Source organism: Haemaphysalis longicornis, unplaced genomic scaffold, assembly GCF_048455015.1.
Source record: "Haemaphysalis longicornis isolate Haplotype H1 unplaced genomic scaffold, Haemaphysalis longicornis Haplotype H1 scaffold_3, whole genome shotgun sequence".
Taxonomy (NCBI): domain Eukaryota; kingdom Metazoa; phylum Arthropoda; class Arachnida; order Ixodida; family Ixodidae; genus Haemaphysalis; species Haemaphysalis longicornis.
This window is the reverse complement of record NW_027526335.1, coordinates 23,307,766-23,330,662: the sequence shown is the minus strand read 5'-3', so window position 1 is coordinate 23,330,662 and position 22,897 is coordinate 23,307,766. Positions and strand designations below refer to the sequence as shown.

At 47.8% G+C, this 22,897-nt stretch overlaps 1 protein-coding gene across 1 annotated transcript in view; it reads left to right on the top strand.

Annotated features, from left to right (window-relative positions):
* LOC144174145 (uncharacterized) overlaps positions 1–22,897 on the top strand; it is a 332,399-nt gene that overhangs the window by 261,508 nt on the left and 47,994 nt on the right. The window contains exon 4 of the mRNA XM_077702638.1: positions 13,775–13,860. Within this exon, the coding sequence (XP_077558764.1) occupies positions 13,775–13,860 (86 nt within the window). The remainder of the gene's footprint in view (positions 1–13,774; positions 13,861–22,897) is intronic.

Below are 22,897 nucleotides of genomic sequence, written 5' to 3'. Positions count from 1 at the left end.
CAGAATTTTTTAGCTTTATTTTGAAACCTTGTGACCCAACTTGCAGATTTTCGCTGTCTCGCAATAGCTCATTATTGTTTCATAGAATCCTAATAAAACAAGATAAATAATCAAATGTCTTTCAATGTTTCGCCATTGACAAAGTCGTTTGTCAACGTGCTCATTTGCATCTATTCTCTCAGTTTTCGCGTGGCTGTAGTAGAACGCATTTTGCCAACCTCATTTGCAACTACCCGTCTGAATGCTCTGGAGGTCTTGCATTCTCCGCGCGCCTTTCAATGTCGGCACGTGGGACTCGGATAGTCGGCAGCGCCAGGAAAATAATTTCCACGGCAGGATGCGTGGGTGGATGCTCTGAATAACAAAGGATTGGTTCCTTGTTTGTTTATACGTCGCAGCATTGGTGACGCCCTTGGAAATCAGCTCTGGAGAGCCGGCAAGCTCATGCCTTGGGAATAGGAATTCGCTCCCATGCCTATTGCCGTCTTTCCCGCTACTTCAGTCGTGCTCCCAGCTCAGTTATTTTTTATTAGATTCTATTATTGCATGTGCGTTATTTTAAGCCTCCAAAAACAACATTCTATCACGTATTTTCAATAGTTTTGAGTTTATGCGTTATAGATGTAGTTAAAAGCATAAAACGGGCATCATACAACTAGGTGAGGAGAAACATCCGTTTCAACCAGCGCGTGACGATGATGATGATGAACCAACGTTTATTATAGAGCAAAGGGGTAAGGGAATAGGGTGTGGTCAGGCTCTTACGTCCAGGAGGCCGCGAGAGGACGCCGCCGTCACCGCCCGGTCGACCAGTATAGCTTGATTTTCACGGTCGGAGCTGGTCAGCAACCTCTCCCACTGCTTACGGGAAGAGGTTGGGGTCAGTCGGGGAGGTAGGGGTGGAGAGTGCGGGCATTCAATGACAAGATGGAAAGTGTCTAGTGGGATATTACATGGTTTACAGGTTTTCGGGTAGAGCGTTGGAGCAATGTGGTGAAGTCATGTACAGCGTCGCCAGGTGTATGCTTGGTCGTGCGTGAGGGAGGGGTGCGGTGGAGGTTATTTGTAGCGGAGGTGCCTGTAGTGGGTTAGAATGGCTTCAGTGGTGGTCAGAGGTTCGGTGGCGATGTCTTCCGTGGCTGACGATTCGGATGCTGAGGATACCCGGTTGTGAATCTCGTGGGCTGCAGCATGGGCTGCTTCATTCCCCAGCAGGCCGGTGTGAGCAGGGGTCCATATTATTGTGATGAATACTTGAGGGGGAAGCTTTTTCAGAAGGAGAATAGCTGCGAGAGGAGCTTGTCCACGACGGTAGTGTAGGCATGCCTGGAGAGAGTCCGTAACAATCGTAACGGGGTGTTGACTGCGGTGCGTGGTAACGGCGTGAGCTATTGCGATGGATTAAGCGGCAGTGGAGGAGATTCCACGATACGTGGCAGCAGTCATCGTGGTACCCGTAGAGTCGAGAGCCACAATTGTGGTACGCCGGTCATGGTGAGTACACGCAATATCTGTGTATCGGACGTGGGGATCCCTGTCCAGTCTTCTTTGTAGCGTTCGGACACGACCTATTCTTCTGCCCCTGTTGTGACTTGGGTGCATGTGCCTCGGGATAGGAACGATGCGATTACGTTCACGCAAAGAAATTGGGATCGGATTGGGCGTGTCCTGTGCTCTTGGGGTGTCATATCCCAAAAGACCGAGCAGGTGTCGTCCTGTTGGAGTAAGTTGAAGGCGATGGATTTGGGTCGTGCGCTGTGCTTCAAGAAGCTCCGCAATGGTATTGTGAGTACCCAATCCGAGGAGTTTTTGTGTGGGCGTAAAGGTGGGCAGATTAAGGGCCGTTTTGTAGGCTTTTCGTACTAATATGGCCAGTTTTCTCAATTCGGCGGGTTTGAGTGCAACATACGGCGTCCCATAGGTAATGCGGCTAAGTAGCAGAGCTTGTATTAGCTTACAGGATTCATTCTCCCTTAGCCCTGTACGTTGATGCTTACACGTGTTATCAGATGAGTTAGCTGGGGCGCATGTTTTGTTCAGTTTAGGGATAATGGCGTCACCAGAGCCGTCGTGGTGGAAAGGAACGCCGAGAATGCGTAAAGTAGGCACTTGGGGGATAGAAGCGTTTTGGATTTTCAGATTAGGATTCATTGGGGGTTCAGGAGGTCTACTTCGTGTGCGCGAGCGAAGCATCAGTACTGCAGACTTCTCGGCTTGACAGCGAAGCCCTCGTGGTATGAGATACGTATTGATTGTGTTTATGGCTTGCTGTAGGGTGTCTTGTTGGGCTCTGACTGACCCTTGAGTTGTCCACAGCGTGATGTCGTCGGCATAGAAAGCATGGTGAAGGTCTGGGATATGGTCGAGCTGTACGGGTAGATGAAGTAAAGCAATATTAAAGAGGACGGGTGAAATAACAGAGCCTTGGGGTGTGCCGCACGCAGGCATGTCAAAAAGGGGGGTCGAGCGCGGGCTGAGTCGAAGTGTGGCCGTTCGGTTGTGGAGGAAAGCCTTGACGTAGTTGAAGGTTCGATGGCCGCAGTGTGTAGTGGCAAGATTGCCCAGAATTGCAGAATGGTAAACTTTATCGAATGCTCCCTGCACGTCGAGAGTTATGAACACTTTAGGATGGCTGCGGCTAAGGGCTTGAATTACTTGCCCTTTACGTTGTAGCAGCACGTCTTGAGTGGATAGTCCGGCACGAACGCCAAACATGGTGTTGGGATACTGTCCGGTTGTTTCAAGATGCGTGGCGAGACGTCCATGAACCAAGTGCTCAAACCCTTTGCCAATACAAGACGTAAGAGAGATAGGTCGAAGATTGTTGAGTCCTAGGGGTTTGTGGGGTTTCGGTATAATATCCGATCTTTTCCACTGTTCAGGCAGAGTTCCGGTTTCCCAATTTTGATTGAAATGGTCAAGAAGGGCTTGTATGGTTTCATCGTCGAGATTGCGGAGTAGCCGGTTAGTTATTCGGACGTGTCCAGGGGCGCTGTTGCGTTTTAACATTTGTAGAACCTGATGGAGTTCTTCGATAGTGAATGCGGAGTCTAGCATTGTATTGTAATTTCTAGTATATCGCTTAGAATCATTTGATGGTGGGTATTGGGATTCGTGGCCAAAGGTCTTCCGTCGAACTGATTGTAGGAGTTCCTCAGGCGATAGGTCTGAGGTTTGTATTAGGGGCGGTGAATTTGGTTAGAAGTAATGGTGCGCGTCTGTTCTTTTTCGATGAGAGAGCACAGTATGTGTCATGTTTTGTTGGTGCTTAGCGTATCTTGAACCCAATCATCCAGGAGATATACCTCGTTATATGCAAGAGTCACGGATTTTGATATCGAACTCGAACGCCTGCGAGCGATTCGACGGCGCGCCGAGCGACGGTACAGGCGTACAAAATCCGTGCACGACTTAAGGGCGGCCAGACGCGCACAGAAGCAAATACAGCGACGCATCGGGCAGGTCCAGGCACACAGGTGGAAATCATTTTGTGAGTCTCTCGACCCTCGGAAGCCTCTGTCCTCTATATGGAGAACAGTGTGTGGACTGGCAATGCCTGTGCAGCAGCGATGCCCGTTCAAGGCATTGGCACTCCATGAAAACCGTAGGGAGTTGGAAGTTGCCGAGGATTTCTGCGTGAGGGTTGCTGCAACAACCGATAACGTTGGATCTGCGAGGAACAGCCAAGATCCTCGTTCCCGTGAAGAACGTATGGATGTTCTCTTTTCAATGGAAGAATTAGAGGCAGCCCTGGCATCCTGCAGGCGTCGTTCTTCACCGGGTCATGATGGAGTAACGTACTCCACCTTATGCCACCTAGGCCCTGGAGCTCGACAAGCGCTTCTGGACCTGTTAACCAGACATGGACAGATGGTGTCGTACCCTAACAGTGGAAAACAAGCCGTCTCGTTCCATTGCTAAAGCCTGGCAAACCTCCCCTTGATCTGGCACCGTACCGTCCTATTGCCCTGGCAAGCTGCCTTGGCAAAGGCATGGAAAGAATGATCCTCACGCGGCTACAGTGGTTCCTCGAATACCACAACGCATATCCGGAGGCTATGGCCGGTTTTCGACGAGGGCGTTCTTCTATTGACTGTGTGGTAGATTTAGTCACGTTTGTACAGCAAGAAAAAAGCCGCAAACGGCTCTCAGCAGCCCTCTTACTCGACGTCAAGGGGGCCTATGATAACGTGCTTCACGAGTCAGTACTATACGCCCTTCAGCACTTTGGACTCGGTGGCGGAATTTACAAATGGATACACAGCTTCTTGTCCGAAAAATCATTTTTTGTAATGACAGAAGACGGCCCAACATCGCAGCACATCATTAAACGTGGTGTTCCTCAAGGTGGGGTGCTAAGCCCAACCCTCTTCAACCTAGCGATAATCGGGCTTGTCCACGCTCTACCGAAGACTGTCCGTATATCCATTTACACCGATGACATCTGCCTGTGGGCTTTGGCTGTTAATCGACCTTAGCTGCGAGCACGGCTTCAAAAAGCGGCCAATGTGACGAGGGCATACCTCCGAAAGCAAAGACTCAGTATTTCTAGTGAAAAGTGCGCGGTCCTTGCGTTTACCCGCAAAACCATGTCCCGATATCCCATAACCATCAATGGAAAGTCGATACCTTACTCCAGAAATCACAAATTTCTTGGTGTGATCATTGACAGGGACCTGTCATGGAGCACACATGTGTCTTTCTTAAAGAAGAAACTCACCGCCATCGCCCACATTTTCAAATTTCTCGCTGGAAAGACATGGGGCCCATCGGTCAGAGGAATGCTGCAACTGTACCAGGCACTCTTCTTGGGAGTTTTACGCTACAGCTTGCCAGCGATATCCGGTACATGCTCCTCTAACCTTCGGGTGATCCAGAGCATCCAAGTGCAGGCTCTCCGCACGTGTCTTGGTTTGCCGCGATGTGCTTCAACAGTGGGCACATTATACATTGCCCAAGACTATCCTACAGCAACTTATGTGACCACTGAGACGCTACGCCTACACATCAGGCTCCTCACGAGGCTACCATGTCACCACCTTGCGCAGCTTCCTCAGAGTCGACCACGCTCTTCCTCTGCAGACATTGTCGCAGCGCACAGGGCTGAGGTACCGTCAGACTACACGCCTGTGGTCACACCGTCCTCCCCGTTGTGGTGCCTGGCGTCTGCATGTTCCGGGCGTCTGCATGTTCCGGGCATTGGAAAAAAGGCCGACTTACCACCACTGGCTCTCAGACAGTTTTCTATGCAGTTACTGTACGAACAACACAATGACCGGAAGCATGTATACACAGACGGTTCTGTGACGTCCTCGAGCTCGGCAGGTGCGGTGGTTATACCATCAGAATCAACCAAGATTCGATTCCGTGTCGCCCATGTGACGAGCTCGACGGCTACTGAACTTGCAGCCATCCGTGAAGCTCTTCAATACATCATGGAAGCTTCTCCCCAAAAATGGTCCATTTTTACCGACTCCAAAGGCGCCCTGCAAAGTTTCTGAGCAGCCCTGCGCTACGGTCCTTTGCACCAACTAGTGACAGAAATTCGGGAATTATTTCACCAGGCTGTCATAAAGGGCCGTAATGTTGTATTTCAGTGGCTGCCAAGTCACTGTGAAATCACCGGCAATGTCTCGGCTGATGAAGCTTCCCGAACAGGCCATGACAGTGAAAGGACCATCTTGCTTCCGCTTGCAAGGACTGATGCCGCTAGGCTGCTTCATCAGTTCGCGCGGAGGACCTCCATTACTCAATGGAATACACCGGACTTTGTGCACCCGCGCCTCCACAACCAGGACCCTCTACTCCAGCGTCGTCTTCCATGTGGGCTGACTCGATCACAGTCAACTTTACTTTGTAGGCTGTGGTTGGGAGTGGCCTTCACGAAAGCCTACTCCTTCCTCATCGGGATGGCCAGTAGTGCCCACTGCGACGCCTGCGAGGTTGAAGAGACAATCGACCATGTGCTTTGTTGTTGCCCCGAGTATTCATCGGAAAGACGCGTTTTGGCAACCGAGCTCAGAAGATTGGACAATCAACAGTTCAAGCTAGAGACTATTCTAGGACAAAGACCCCTACAATCGACTTCGCAGAGGGCAACAAAAGCCCTTCTGCGTTTTATGAAGGACACAGGTTTAGCTGAGAGACTCTAGTGCCCACGAAGGGACTAAAGTGTGTGCGCGACCCCGCTCCTATCGCCCCTTTTTCGCCTGCCATCTCTTTTATCCCTTGAACACCCCTTCCCCAGTGCCGAGTAGCAATCCGGGCTCTAAGCCTGGATAACCTCTCGGCCTTTCCTTTCGCTTTTCTCTTCCTCCTCCTGGTTGCAGAAAGAGGCCCAGTTGTAGTATTGGGCTTGTTTGTTTAAGACAGCAATACGTTGCTTTAGGCGTTTATTGTGCTTTTGTTGACGCCACCACCTAGTAAGACTCTGTCTGGCTTCCCAAATGTGGAGGAGATGTGGGTCTGCTACCGGGTGTTCCGTCGTCAATGATATCGTTGTCGTGTGCTTCCGCAGCCGTTGTTCGAGTGCATCAATCCATGCGGCGAGATTGTCTTGCGGGGAAGGGAGAGGGGCGTTATCTTCGCGGAGTTTTTGCCAATCGGTGATTCGAGCTTGCGTGATTCGTATTGGATTACTATGGTAAGTTATTTTGAGGGAGATAATAGCATGATCACTGCCTAAGCGATTGGCTTGGCACGTCCACTGTATTAACGGGCAGTTCTTCGTAAGGGTGAGGTCCGAAATAGTGTCACGCGTTACGCTATTTCCCATGCGGGTAGGTTGAGTAAGGTCATTTTGGAGACAAAGTCTATGATCGTGGATGAAGACGCGACAATTTCACCCAAAACAGAATTGCATTCCATTATCATAGGTTGGACCGCTATCAACCGTCGATGAACTTTCGCACAATTCCTCACAAGTCAAAGTTGGCATCTACCACCGTGCCAACGTGTCGCTAACTTCTGCTGAAGCATCCACTCTGGATATACTGGTCAACCAGTGGAAATCGAATGACCGCATAGAAACATTGAACAGGGCAATCCCGTCCGAGCTGTGGGCACGTATGAGCATCACCGTGGGAATCACATGCACGACACTCTCAAGTACTGCGGTAAGCCCTCTTACAAAAAAAAAAGTTGAATAACTTTTGGATATGACTAATGACGAAACGCCTATGTCGAAGTGACGTTTCATTACACAAACGACGTCACGCAAAAGAAAAAATGATGGAATGCTTTGCCGGGTGAGTTAGTTCATAGTTAATATGAAACAAGAGCGCACTATATACGATGGGGACGAGAAGAAATTGAAAAATATATATATACGAGACAAACGATGAGACACTCTGAAGCCCACCATTGAAAAATTCTTCATAAAAAAGCACGAAACCATAGAAAAGATCATGGCTTAGTTTGCTGTCAACGTGAAAACGAAAGCCGGGTATTCGTGCTCAAAAAGAGCTCGAAACGGACGTGTTATTGTGGAGGGCATCGAGTTTCTGCGATACCAATGGATCACACATCGGGTGAATACGACACTTCGTGAACGTTCATGTTGAAATATTCTTCGGTATCTGTGACCAAAAACATCCTCACTAGAGTTTCTCCGCACTTCAAACATACATCTAGTATACGCGACGACATACATTCGTCATCACGACCCTGAAGGTGTTCTCTAGTGATTCACGTCTTCATGAATGATCACACTGGGGCTCTTCGATTTACAGTCTCGGACTCACCGCGGATAGTCCACGGGTAGTCCGAGGATTCCCCGAAGGCATAGGGATACATGGAAAAATCGAATGCCGGACTGCTTCTCGGGGAGTCCGCAGTGAGCCCGAAACTGTAAATCGAAGAGCCCCACTGAGTAATATTTTGAAGATAGGCATCGTTCGCTCAAGCGAAAGCGGCTATGCCGTAGTAACAATCGTTTCCGACTATCATCCCGTCCCACCTCGACGCATGGTGCGGGACTGCAGAACGCTAAGCGAGGAGTTTATAAACCCAACGTATTCAAATGCGAGTAAACGTCATTTGTGACATCAGTGATCGTAAACGTCCTATGTGACATCCATGGACAAAGCGCAGTATTCCACTGTCGTGGATACACGCAGACGCTTCATATACAATTCTAGCGCAGGAAAACCGCAGTCGCAAAACAGTGTTTCTAACTCCAGAAAGCAACTATTAATATCCAAGGACAGCCTAAGGACCCCACAAAGCCCTGCAGACAATGCAGACAGCTAAGCCCCACACATCCAATGGCAGACCACGCGCGGTAGCTTCCACGGAGTGTGTTTGTAAAGGCCTTGCACAGCCTCGTCTATACTCAGCTCGGCTATCTCATAGATGCCTTGAACGATGCAAGTTTTGAAGGGCTACTTTGGTAAAAATATTATAACAGCGTGTTCCCAGCTTTTACGGTCTTTTGCTTGCGTTTTGGAGCATTTTCGAAAGGTTATTGAATAAGAAGCGTAGGTGTTTCGTGGTCCCCGTGTTACGGCAGCACCTTTAGTAATAGTAAATGGGGGGAGGACGGGGGGAGGTTTAAACATGCCGAAAGACCACATTATGCGCCCAGAAGAGGTGGTGCTAATATTTTATCGTTATTGCCCACCGTCAAAAAATTTGTTGCAGGGGAGAAGGGCGGTTCTGCTATTAGTTTTTCTCGTAAGGGAAAATAATTGTACCTCCAGAGCAGGGCACATTGGCGAGTGATGTTTTCTTCCTAACTACCACTTACACCCTTTTAACAATTCCGCACTCGAAGAACAAATAAGAGAGATAAAATCGTGCACATTGATCTCGCATTGTTAGAGTACGGTGATACATACTACAGAACTCCAAGATTGAGGAGCTAAGAATATGCCACGTTAAGGTTTGAAAGCATCAATATGGTCCCTGAAGCAATGCCTTTTCGTGCTTACTTGTAGCTTATCCTGCAAGTAGCATCTGCAGTCACAACTATGTCCTACTCCACTTACGATTTTTCGCAGAACAATCGCGAACTGCCCCAATGGCTGTGATGACGACAACATGCATTAGTAATAATATTTTCTCGTTTATATATTTATTGGGATACCTTCACAGGTCGTAGCGTGAGGGAGTGGGGTTACACATTCGCAATGAAAGCAGCCAGCAAAAGTAATAGGGACAAGCAGAACGAAAAGTGCGACAGAGTTAGCGTTCATCAGTTCCACCGGGACATAATTTAAAATGTAGGCGATAAACAAGGTGCACAATTATCAGTAGCGGCAAAATTCAAAAGAATGACACAACGAAAGGGCAGCATAGAAAGTTGCACGAGTGAACTGAAAACAAAGTAACCAATGAAATATTACAAAAAGGGTAGGCAAATTGGATCATTTAAAAACGCGCAATTTGTAATTTGATGTATGTTCACGCGAGAACAAAAAAAGCGAGTTATACAATGCTACGCCAGTGATTACTCACGTAATCACAGAATTCTCGGTAACTAGGTATTAAAAGGGAATGATCAGAAGGTCATGTTAACGTCATGTGGCTAGCAGAAATGCAGGGGAGTTAGGAGCTTGCGTTTTAAGAAGGTGCGCCTTAAGCTAAGTGCGTTATTTAAACGCCTACATACTTGCGAGGGAGCTTCAAATGGCAGTTGGTTCCGTCTTGTTTCTTATATGTATTTGCAAAAAAGCGCGAAAATGTATGGAAAAGTACAGCTCTACACGTAGCCACTAAAGAACGAAGCCCCGCATGAACATTTCAACGTAATGGGTTTATCTACCATGTGCGGGAACGCACTCCCCGTGACGAAGGCCTAAGCCAACTCGCACTTCAAAACCTTTAGATATCGCACGAAAGCATCGCATTGACAAGGCGCTTAATTTACTTGAAGGAGGTAAACATTTATCACTATAATTTTGGAACGCCTTTAAGACATTTTTTCTATAGCTATTACAAACCAAAAGTGTATAAAATATCGGCTCCTTGGCCGGATTAAGCTTTAATGGCGTAACGAGGTCTTTTTCAGCATAAGCCGATTTTGGCATGTTAATGCATTTTTATGTTTTCCTCTTCCGACAAATAATGTGTATTATTTGTGCTCGGAAAGATGACGAGAGACTACTACTGCGGGAAATGAATTATTTTTATTAACAACGGTGAGTCCTTTTCACAATTCGTTGCGTCCTACGTCGTGAACATTTTTGGTCATTATAGGGGAGCTTAGAGGGAGCTTAAAAGATGTTATTGTCTACCGTGCATACCCCAAGAAATAAAGAAAACCCGAGCCTGGCCCCTTGAAGTTGTCGGATTAAAGCGGTAGTTTAAAAAATCTAGTAAAGCAAAAATCGGGCATTTCGCGTCAGTAGAGCCAGAGCTATAGAAACCGCCCCGTTGAAGCGGCTAATAAGGGCGGCCAATAATGATGAAGAGAAAGCTCGAAGGGATCCTAAGTGCCCGTTATTTTTTGGTGCATTTTAGGACCCCGCCGATCTTCGCTAATAGGGAGTCCAGACAACGCCATTTTGGTTCCGTTTTTTTTTTCTTTTTGCTACGAGTAAATCAAAAATTTACAACTCTGGTGGAATCAGTGTAGTTATTTCTCTTGTTTTATTTCAGTGATCCAAGTGCTTAATTCCAATTTCCCCGATGTGTAACTTGCCTGAAACAGGTTAGTTTACATGGCGTAGGAATTGGCCCTCTAACGACTGCGTTTTTGGCGTTCGCAATAGGCTCGAACGGAACTTAAAACGCGACACGAGGGAAGGGAAACACAGCCTTCCCCAGGCTTTGGGGTGTCGGTAAGCGCTGGGTGTCGTCGTACCAAGCCGCCAATTTATTCACTTGTACTATATAATAAATTGGAGTGAGATTAAATCGTAATTTACCGCCTTAAAACCATATCTGGTCAGGGTATCCTGGACTGAGGAAGCCACCCGAAGTGTTCAATGTGTTATCAATAAAATGTGCATTCTCGAGCCATAAGGCATTTCTTGGCGGAGGGGCTGTAGATGAGATTAGTTCACTTAAGGTATTTTCCAACGCGTGTAAAGGTCTGGTACGGGGGTTCTATTTGACCTTCATCAGAAGCGCAACCTGGGTATCTGGGAAGCTAACCCGCGATCTTAAAAATTTCAGTTCTGGGTGTCTAAAACGCGTCGAAGCTACGCCCAGGCGCGAGACGCGCCCAAGTAGAGAGCTCCAAAATAATTTTGGCTAACATGGGAACTTCAACGTGAGCCTAAATCTCGAACGCACGGGCGTTTTCACTTTTCGCCTCCATCTAAAACGCAGCCGCTGCGGCAGGGCTCGAACCCGCGTCCTTGGGCTCGAAAGTGCATCGCCTTTGCCACTGAGCCCCCTTAACCGGCGATTCTTTATCTCCAGTGGCATCACGTCGTGTGCAACAGGCGGAGGTATCCCCAACAGTAGCAGTGGCAGCGCCCAACGCCCTTATCTTCTTTTCTTTTTGACGTGTTCGTCAATTTTCCGACGAGAACAACGACCAACGCCCGCATCGCATCGCAAGTTTGCCACATAATAATTTATAATGTTTATATTTATTTATTTCTTCATTTAAAATATCTTACTGGCCCTAACAGCACATTGAGTAAGGGGGGTTGCAAGTAAAAGAGTGCAAAATCAACAAGAATTGTATAAGGCACGAAAAAAGACAGTTTAAAAAGATCAGCCGCAAATGCTTATCTAGACGAGCGTAAAGTACAAGAATAACAAGAGCTATATCTTGCGCTAACATAGAACAACGTACCTCAACCTAATACAGGCAATAGAAAACAGACACTTCACACGAAAAAAAATTTGGTTACACAAAATTTACATAAAACAGTGAATAACAGTTCAGAACCATATTGCGAGAAAAAGTGAGCTTGAAGACGGTCACGGAATGTGTCGTGCTTACATTCGGCGGCAATGTTATCAGGAAGACGTTTCCAAAGCCTGATTGATGGCCAGGGGAAGAGCGGATATGTTAAATGCATCTGCATATGCACCGAACCACCAATGAACTGACCGAGTTAACAAAAACGTCGTCGCTTCAACGCGCCTAAGGTATGTGCAAAGAGGAGAAAAACCATTCCCACGTCACCTGAAGCTACGTGAACCGAACTGAAAGGTGTCTTTGTCTATGTTGTAATCGTACGTTTCTTACAAGCGACCTGTGTTTCATGACATGAATTCGGCGGGCGGCGCCTATAGATCCACTGCCGCTTTACGCGCAGGCAAGAAAAAAAATCATTTTGATCGCCCCGTTCTTTCGCAGGACTGGAGCTCGGTGAAATGCGCGTGCGTTCTGCCGCCGTGAGCGAGCGCTTTCATTTCCATTTTGGTCATCTAAATGCACATATTTCTATACGGAGCTCACTTGTGAAGCCACCCGGGCGCTAGGCTTGGACACGACGAAGTCGACGCTGGGATAGAAGCAGAGAATGATGTGCGCTTCCGCCACACAGGGTAAAGGTACATCGCCTCGCTTGGAACGCGAATCCCGGGAAAATGTTTCCGAACCGTTATGTGGCATGTGTGCTGAATCGATGAGTAACCACGATGCGAGAGAGGGGACTTCCGGTATTAAACATGGCTAGAACACGTCCAAGCGTGCGAAGACTTTTCTTCGAAGCTTGCGCGAAGCTTGGGAATAAATATCATTTTAAAGCTTCTTAGTCGTCACCTCTTTGCACGAGCAAGATGCTTTGGCTTTCAGCGCAGCCTTTTAAGCCTTGTTGACTTATTACTCGTACGGAAATTATACCGCCGTTTTTAGTGTGTAGACCTTTTCTCATTCATTCCTCCGGGTGGGGCCATCTGGTTCTGAAAGGCGCGTGAGCAGGCATCGAGCGCGTGGTTTAGACTATTTTTATTCCTGTCGCACTTGCGTGAACACGCGGCACTTACGGCGTCGTTTGCACGGGTTTCTACTTTCTTGTGGCGCAAGTTTGCATTTAACCGACCTTTCTTTTTACCTTGACCTTTTTCGCTTCCTCGTCTTGAATATCTGGAACATTATTTATTTATTTATTTATTTATTTATTTATTTATTTATTTATTTATTTATTTATTTATTTATTTATTTATTTCTCGCGCCAAAAGCTGCTGCGCTAGCTCGCGGCTATCTGGACTAAGAAAGCCACCCACTTTTATGCGCAATAAACGTTTTCCAAATTATTTATAACTATAACCAAAAACTTTATTTATAACCAAAAAATTATTTATAACTAATCATGGTCTCCGATAAGTAGTGTAAACACCGGCCTGGATGGTGGCAACAGCGCAACCAAAAACGGAAGGCTCAGTCGGCACCCGCGCAAAACACTCGCGAAACTCGCTCAGACCACCTCCGTAGCAGCGAACTCCAAACAGCACAAAAGACCCCAGGAAAACTTTCCCTTTCGAAACGAAAACAAAAATGAAAAGAGAAAGGCAAGAACAGCGAGCTCAACCAGACCCAGACGTTTGAGAACGCCGCGCCTTGTTCAACAAACAATGCTCGGGGTGTCGGGTGACAAACAAACCTCGGCTGCGTCACAGAACACGCTGCCACGTCGAAGCTTGCTCCTTCCCCTCGCAGTCAAACGTTCCCATCGTACTGTGTTTTTCTCGCTCCTCAAGACGGGCACTGTTCGAGCACGAACCACATCTCAACCTTCCTCGCCCTCTCCTTCCATTTCTGCGTCCGGGAGAACTGTTTTCGGTGCTAACTGGCTGACCTTGCGCCCTCTCTTCTCCTCTTTGATCGTGCGTGTGTACCCCAACGCTGCCTTTCTTTTCCCGTCTCCAGTGCTGCTCACGTTCGCGCTGCTCATGGTGTTGCTGTCCGCTGCCTGTGCCGTTTCCTCCGTCGTGCTCCTCCTGGGACTTTGGGCGGTGAGTCTCTGTTTCACTTTCTGTCGCCTGCTGTTTAACTCCTAGATACATCCCTTATATGTACATTCCGTCCTCCCCCCCCCCCTCCCCCCCCTTTACTTCTCGGGTTCTTTGGCGGCAGAAAATATGGGTGTATTTTTTTCCCCCCTTTTTTCCTTCTTGCTCGGAAAGAGGGTAAGTTAAAGTTAACAGCCCGAGAAATGCGCTTCGGGCTGGGGGTGCCGCGGGAATACAAAAACAATAAACGAAGTCACTTTGCCCTGTCTTACTACCCAGTGCCATATCTTAAAATTTGTGTCGATGAACGAATACTTTGTTTCAAGTGGTTGCAGCAGACAGATTGTTGACTACGGTGACTTCGATGCGCCAAGTAGCGGTGTTGCCTCAACAAAATTAGGAACGTGAATGGCAGCACAAAGGCGTGTGAAGTCTTAAGTTTCACTGACGGGGTGAGAGAAAACTACTGTATAATACTCACATCCCTGTGTCCGGCGTGTTACCAGGGCACCAATAACCTGGTAAGGTCAAGGACAAACAAAAAACGAAATGTGGCCTCGTGAATTATCGGCAGCGTTTTCGGATAGCTCCTCATTGTCTTTAGTGCGATCTTCAGGCGATTATAAATGTCGTCGTTTTGGCCATATTGACTTAGTCAGACCTTAGTTACATCAGAGGAGTACTGAGACAAAACTATGAAGTGAACAATTATTTCTTCGGAGTTATGGTTTCTGAGGTCAAAACCGCGCTCTGGTTTTGACCAGAGCGCGGTTTGACCAGAGCATATAAAACCTGTTTTGTCGTTTTGTTTTTATCCACACTAAAGTGCGAGGGTATAGTTGCTGTGGCTGTCTTTCTCATACCATGTACAGAAAGAGATCTGTTGTGCCCGATTTAGTTTTACATTTGCTATTGTCGAAGGCGACTAATAATTTGATGAAGGAATGTGATAGTGAAATCTGAAGGCAACAAATGAATTCGGGGAGTGCAGGATAGGGAACAGTTGGATGACAAAGGCGTAGGCCTTAATTCTGCAGTGTACGTAGAGATGATGATGATGATGATGATGATGATGATTTTGATGACGACAGTGATGCCTTTATAAAGCACGCGCCCACTTCCAGAATGTGAAGGTGGTTTGTCCTTACGCTGATTCCCCTTCCTCGCTTACTGAAAAAACAGCGCAAAGTTGGTACAGTTCGCTGTTTCGAAATTAATTCCTCTGTATTCCTTCTAAAAGCTTATCATATTACGAGTTTCGTTCAATAAATGTGGTTGGATTTGCAGTGACAAAATTAGCCTGGTAAACTACGTCAATGCTAACAATAGTAGACGTCGTATCCCGATAGCCCACTAATGAAATATACTCGTGTGATGTCTCTTTTTGTTCAACAATTTTGCACTAGTTTTAAGTCCACACAATATTTCCTCTATATTTACTTATTGAGAGTACTGAGCCGGGAGATGTGGTAAGCCACACAATCCTCTATTTATTTTTCTCTTTTTCCCCCGTGGCCGCCTGTTTCCCCCGGGGTTTGCATGCGATCGATGTTAGCAAGCACGCGGTGGTCTCTTTGGAAGCGAGAAATTGAATTCGAGATAAGCTTGCGAAAACGGCTCTGACACCGTACGTGACAGCTTTCTTGATCGAGTGTAAGTTTGCCTTAAAGCACCTGCCACCCCTGCCGGCCGCAACCAGTCCACACAGAATAAAAAACAAATAGCCATGAAATTTCGTCTGCCAATAAAGATAAAATTACCCATATGCAAATCTCGCTTTTCCTTGTACCGCAATTTTGGAGGATAAAATAAAATGAAGTTTCAGAAGGTCACGAAAAAGTAAAGCAAATAAAACTGTCCAGGCATTCCACTCATCCACGAAATCTGTTCGGGGTACTTCGCCGGACTCAGAGCAGACATAGACCTCAGATTGGGCTGTATTTTTAGAACGTGAGAAGTGTAATGCTTATAAAAAAAATTACGCTTCTATTTTTGTCCTTATTATGTCTCTCTTCAACTTAACATACAGGGTCACTATAACTTAGACACACAGTTTCAAGGAGCAACTGAGCCTTTGTTCTCTTCAAGAAATATGCAGCGGCAAGCCCAATGGACCTTAACTGACGCGGCATTCCCCTATCACCCGGAGACTGTTACCTTCAGAAATGTCATGCACCAATAATTACCAAATCAACTAGTATAATTACCGGGATCTACTTATTTACTTAAATTAAAAAATAAATGACGACGGATTAATTTTCTCACAATAGAAACACTACACGAGTGACTTCTCCGTCGGAGCCGTTCCAAGACTTGCGCCCGGGCGACGTCCGTCTCACGGAGTTCAACCCACCTCCAAGGAGTATGGGACCGACCCATTCCAAGCACCAACGAATATACACCACGCGCAAGCGTTAACGCGGGGTAGAAGAACACGTAAGAAACATTTTCCATGTTCGCACAGATTCTTCCTTGCCGAACCGCACCAATAGAATGAATGTGCGGTATCCTATCATGATGCCACCACCGGAATCCCTGCCGCCAAACTGGTCAAAAGGAAAACGTTAATCGGTCCAACTGAACTTCAACTGGAAGCTATTGCCTGGGCAGCCGACAGCACAGCTCACAATGAAGACCGTAACACTGAGACCATAAGTATATACACGGGATCACCGAGAGCGGACCGTGCCTTCAATTCACTTCGCTGAAATTCGGCTTCACAGGTTTGCAAAATCAATGCCATCTGTACAACAGCCGTATACAACAGGGGAAGCATATGTGTCCTGTGGTTTTTAGGAGACACCTGAATTAGCGGTAACAAGCTTGCGCCAGAAGGGGCGGCATATGTAGTACTCAACCTCTCGGTTTTTCCACCGTCTTCTAGTGTCCACTCCAGGGTGAGTAAATTCGCAGCAGGCGAAGACAAAAGTTTGCTCAGTTGTTCCCCGAAGAGCTGCCATAAAAATAGATTCTGTTTTCTCAAGCTTGTCTGACTCGTTGGAGGTCATGACCCGGGGCATATGACTCTGCTGAAAACGCTTTTTAATCGAAACCCCTTTCATCGCTGAGGTTACGATGGTTATGTCCTGGTCCCTTCGTTCATGATCTTCATTGCCTTTTAACAGCCTTTCTGTTCTTGGTCGAGGCTCTCATGGGACGAAGCGTGGTAACGCGGGCGCAGCTATGAGAAGAGGGCATAGCCTAGCGAGGAGGAGAGCCAAGTGTAAGCACACGTGCACCGTAGTGGGGGGATGGGGAGAGGTCGCAAAGCACAAATGGGCGGAGCCAAGGGACGGAGTGAGAGCATGCGCTGAGCGCCGATGGCCCGAGTCAAGGAGAGGAGTCGGCCAGTTGGAGAGCGCACGTCCAACAGATGGCTTGAAGGAGCGCGCGTTTATAGACGAGTGCGCTTGGCGGTCGTTTCTCGAATGTTCCGAAAATGGATAAACTCTCGTGCTCTCGGGAAGAAGAAGCCGCCTGTCGGGAGCGCTAGTGCGAGTTGGCACGCGAACGGGCGCGAACGGGAATCGAGAAGTTTATGAAGCTTAGCTTAGCAACTAGGGAACTACAGGCAGTTTTGCTGTTAGCATCAGTGTTCGCAACGCGAAGTTAGTGAAGCTGAGCTAATTCTTTTAGAACATCTTTCCTCCCGTGGCATGAGCGACATGATCACGAGGCACGAGCCCAGCTTGCTGCTTGGTGCTTGGGGCTTGTGAAATTGTTCCTCTCGGTACCACATCGATTAGGGGACCGGGTATTCCCTCCTTTGCTTCCTCAACACTGATGCTGAAGCCCAGGAACCAGGCACAAGTCGAGCGCGTTTGTTGGCGCAACGGCTCCGACGCACACGAGGATTGAGATACAATCGTTCTGCCTAATCACAGTGGTTTTGTCTTGGGACGGTACCCATCATGGTTCCTGCTCAAGCCATTGCACCGTCTGGTGTGGCCGCCGTCGCCATTTTTCTTGTAGCGTCATTGCAGGGGTGGTCTCCAAGCTGGGCGTATTTCTCGAGAACCGGGCCACACCCAAGCTTTACCTGGGCGTCGACCTCCACGTGATCCAAGGAGATGCAGATCCGCACCCGTGATGCTGCAATCAGAGCTAGACTTGCCGCTGGCAAGCTGGCCAACTGGTACAACTATCTCCCCGCTCTTTGAACCAATCTCTGAGCACCACGAACTACCACCGCTTCTTTATTCTAATGACTGGGCGTTCCGCTCACACGAGTGACGTGATCGGCCAAAATTCCCATCCGTGATGATGACGACGCCCGACTAGGACGCGCGTTCACAGGAAACCAGCAGCGAAAGATCCCTGGATGGCAGGCAGGTGGTTTCACTAGGCCTTGTAGCCTCCTGAGAAGCTTCTTAAAGGCGTCTTAATACAGTATGAAGGGCACATTTTGGGCTCTGCGCTCTTGTAAATGGATTCGCATGGTGCAGTGGCGCATTCCTCGACAATACTCAATCGTCATTGGCCAAATACTTGTTGGGCTCCGCCGAGCGAACTATCCGCGCGTGCAAACACTACTCACTATGCGACTCCTTCTACCATTAACACGAGACGCTGACCCCAGCTTGCTGAGTGTCGTCACGATTCCGGCGACTGCGTCGTAGTAGAGGGTGAGGAGATCCGAAAGGCGCTACTGCTGAAGTAACGCGCCAGGACGGCTAAGAAATCGGGGCCCAGAGCCGATGCCAATCTGACTCCCATTTCTCAACTTCTGAACGTTCGTCCTAGCCGGTTGGAGCATTAGCCAAAAAACCGGATCGAAGACGCATCCGCCGGACATGAATGCTATGCCCACTTTTTCTGCGCCTAGAATGTTCCGCGTGCAAATCGTCCACGCCCGAGACACCGTAGCCTGGGTCTTCCCTCTATTGCTTCCGGAACACGCCAATTCCATTAGTGTGGTATTGTGTCTTTCTTTTTTTCCTTCCTTTCTAAAGACGTTTATAAAGGCGTTGAAACTGCCACTTTTCAGCTCAAAACGTACGGCACAAATCAAAGTCATTTCTCCCGTAATCGGTACCGTTTTACTCTGGGGAGTCATTCCCCGAGTTTGATGTATTTTATCTTTTCATATATACCAATCCCCCAAGGCCAGATGCTTCACAGAAAAATTTGAAATGATGCCGCAATACCCCCCCCCCCCCGTCTTCTCCCCCACACCCCATCCCCTCAAAAAAAGCGACAGATGCAACAAGGCTGGTTTCGCAGGTTCATATTATGCAAGAGAAAACTGTTAAGCATTGCTATTGTCAGCGACCGATTTGAGAACCCTGCGCTTCCGCAAACATTACATATTATATTTGCTTTGCTTTGAGGACGACAGCTTTGCTGCACTGTTGAACACTTCTGACAACAAAAAACAAAAACAAATTAAAAGTCGGGACGAAACGCAGCTTTTTGACAGCACAGCGGGAACACGTGGGCAGGCAACCCAGCCGGGCGGCGTGAGCGCTTAGCATTCGCCTGAGCGAATGAAGCATCTGGACCGCTGGAAACCGCGCGCACGGGTAATTCTCGTGGACGTCCGGACGATGAGTGCTTCATTAAGTATACAGCATGCACATTAGCTGCCATTAGTCGACATCCGACTGCCGAGGGTGCCGCAACGCAGGCGTAAAGAAATACGCTGCCATTACGCTGGCCATACATTTTGCATAATCATAAATAATCCCCTGCATGCGTTAGCTGTGTTGTAGCTTTTATTTTACTGAACGCCAGGGATATTTTGCTGAGGCAAGGGACAGCCTTTTGGTTACACACACCGTTTTATCGGTTTATTTGAAAAGAAACGCGCAAAACTGCCTAAAAACTGGAGAGAAAATGGTCAGTCTTGTGCGTGCTTAATTATGAAATTACGAGGCATTTGAGATGTTCTAAAAAATGCGTGTAAGCTAGTTGTGCTACAAACCGCACTCTGGCAGTGACCAATCGTAGACATGAACAATAAATGGTCGCTTCTAATGTGTATGTAACGACTGTAGGCATGAAGGCCACCGCTTCTTTTAAAACGCGGCAGCTAAATGTGAGCCTCCCATTCTGCTAGGCCAACATTTTTGGTTTCCTAGAAAGGCTAGCTGCGGAAGAGCTGGCAGCATTGAGCACTCTATATCCCGGGGCGCTATTCCCAGATTTCGCTCCCTTACGAAGCAGGCATGTGTATTTTATAAAATAACTTAACGAAGATCGTAGACGTTCAAAGCTCATCTTACAGTAGTACATAAATACATCTTTGCTAGAAGCGAAGTGCTGTTTGTTCGATGATACAAGGTCTTGCGACACCAATTTTATCAAAATGTCCGATACGCATCCCCTGGAAGAAGCGCAAGAAAGCAGCAATGTAAGCACGCTTGCCTTTTTTTTTTTAACTCCTTGGGAAATGAAGGAATACAGTGTATAGCCGACGACACTAGTGCTGGAGTAGTCGAAGTGCGCATAATAAGAAACTTGCAAGACGGACGGAAAACCTCAGAATTCCGAGCCGAGAGCCCCTTACCAATCTAGCAAGATGGCGATGAGGGTTTCGGCTGGCAATGAGCTCACGGCCGTGTCAACATCCAAACTTTTCATCCCTTATCGCCTTCGACCACAAGAAGCGAACGAAATCAAAGCAGACCGATGAGACCATGACTCGAATTAGGCGAAAAGTGGGGCGACGAATAAGAGAGACCGTCAATAGACGGCCGGGAAGGGAAATAGCGAAGTAGGACTGCCTTTCCCGAAATAAATGTCCTGACAGTGTCCCGCGGGCACCCAATCATGCGCCCGCACGCACGAACACAAAAAGGGATAATTGTTTTCTATAGAGAGAAGCGATGACGACGGAGGACCAAAAAGGCTGGGACCGCGAGATCCCGTCGCAAGCTGTGTCACTATAGTTCCGCAGTTTAATGAGAGATGGCGAAGCCGACTTCCCCGCCAAAGACATCCTCGTACATGGCTGCTGCCGATATGGAGCACACCGCTGACTGCGGTTGTTCTGTCCACATCGAAATAAAAAAAAATGAATACACGTACATCCTCCCCCATCTCCCCTTCGCTTTATTGAGACTAAGCTTTATTCTACTGAGCCCCGCATTCTCTTGACCCGCGTCCAATCCGGTGCAGTGGCGGGGGGGGTGGACCGCCGGCTAGAAGGGCCTGTGGGGTCGTATGGTGCGAAACGACGTGTGGGCAAGTTTACTTTCGGAGGATGAAAAGAAGCGCAATGAACAAAGGTGGATTTGGCAACTTCTAGAGGATGCAGGTAATGAGGGAGGCAGGAAGGGAGGGAGGGGAAGAGGAGGAAAAGAGAAAGGAAGAAGGAGGAAGGAAGAAAGAATGAGAGAGAGAGAGAGAGAGAGAGAGAGAGAGAGAGAGAGAGAGAGAGAGAGAGAGGGGTTTGATGCACTTACGAGGTCAGTCTGACAAGCTGCCTGACTCGCCATGTCACATAGGTGTGTTGTCGGCTTAAAGTTCCCACACTACACATAAAATAAAATGATAATTAAAAGGACAGCTGTCCACTTATGAGTTCTATATGCACAAGCAATAATGTCCCATTGCCGAACAGATATGCCGGCGTTGTGGGATCCACCGTGCCATGCGCAGAGCTCTCTGGCTCACTGGAAACTGCTGCACCGCGGGGTTAGGCCGCGGCGATCTAACACTAATACTGTACTCTTCCCTGCTGCGGTATTCCTGCGGCGGCGGCATAAATGACTCCGCATTGTGAAAACTAAGCAGTAAAATTACCGAATAAGCTTCTGAAAGCCAGCCGTTAAGCAAAGTCGCCTTAAGCAAATCGGTTTAAATTCCTAGTGCACCCCTAACATATTTAACATTAATGGTGAAACTCCCATTTTCAGTTAAGATGCCTTCTTAAAGGAGTACTGACACGAAATTTTCGTGTTACGTTTTTTTTTTTTTTGCTATGCGTGCCTACCAGCCCACTAATCATAGAATGACACATAAGACGGTCGACCGCAGCGTAAACATTCATTTACGGCGTCGTTTATTCATGTCAGTTTCGGTTTCGACAAAACGAACGCCGAGCGGCCGCCATGACAGGAGGTATCAGGTGACGTCACCATTCTTGCCGCTCTGGACGCGCGCGCCCAGACCAGCTGAGGTCTTCACCGTCCCCACGCGCCCGGGCAGCATGACGTCAGTCCCAAAACCATGACGTGTACACACGCCGGAGCAGCGCGCGCCAACCACAGCCAGCGCGACGGCTTCGTCACGGGAGCCCCGACGTCGGCAGTTTGGAAGATGATGTCATGTCGGCCCGCTCTGGTCTTTCTCGTGCGGGCGAAGATTAAAATGGATTTAAAATATGTTACGCCGAACGGTTGCTGTTGGAACTTGCTGGGAGATATCTCCTGATAAAAAGGAAGCATTTTACATAGTTTGAAATTTCGTGTCAGTACTCCTTTAACAATGTAGAATTGAGTATGCTCCCTCAGCGGGCTGTGCAGTGAGCAAAAAGTTAGATTGCTGTGTTAACGAGGCTATAATACAACGGTTAGGCAATGGTTTCTTCGAAAGCAGTGTATGATTGCGGGTATAGAATATTAGCGGTGTTCGTACAAAATACCCAAAAGTTCTGATTCTCACATTGGGTCGCAATTAGAACGCGAAGTAGCTTCATCCTCTACGTAAAATTAAGTATTACAAGGCAATGTGTATGCAGAAGGAGGTGTCATTGTTGTCAGAGGCTGAATAGAAACCTCAACATGATCCTTAAAGGAGCCATAAAGACAAAATACAAGTTTGTGTTTTTCGAAATATTTCGTGTTTTATAGTGCCCCAGCGCTTGTCCGAATGCAAACGATGCTTTATTCCCTGAGACATCAATTGATTTAAGTTATAATTTTGATTTTCCCGCGAAATCATGCGTTTGCGTCGTCTGCAATGACATCACAGGAACCGACCGCTCTGCAGCCGCTTGAGAAGCCTGGTTTACCGTTAGTGAACCTAGATGGCGCCACCATGCCGTGGCAAGCCGTTTTCTGCATCTGGTTTATTTTTAACCGTATTTGAACCGGGC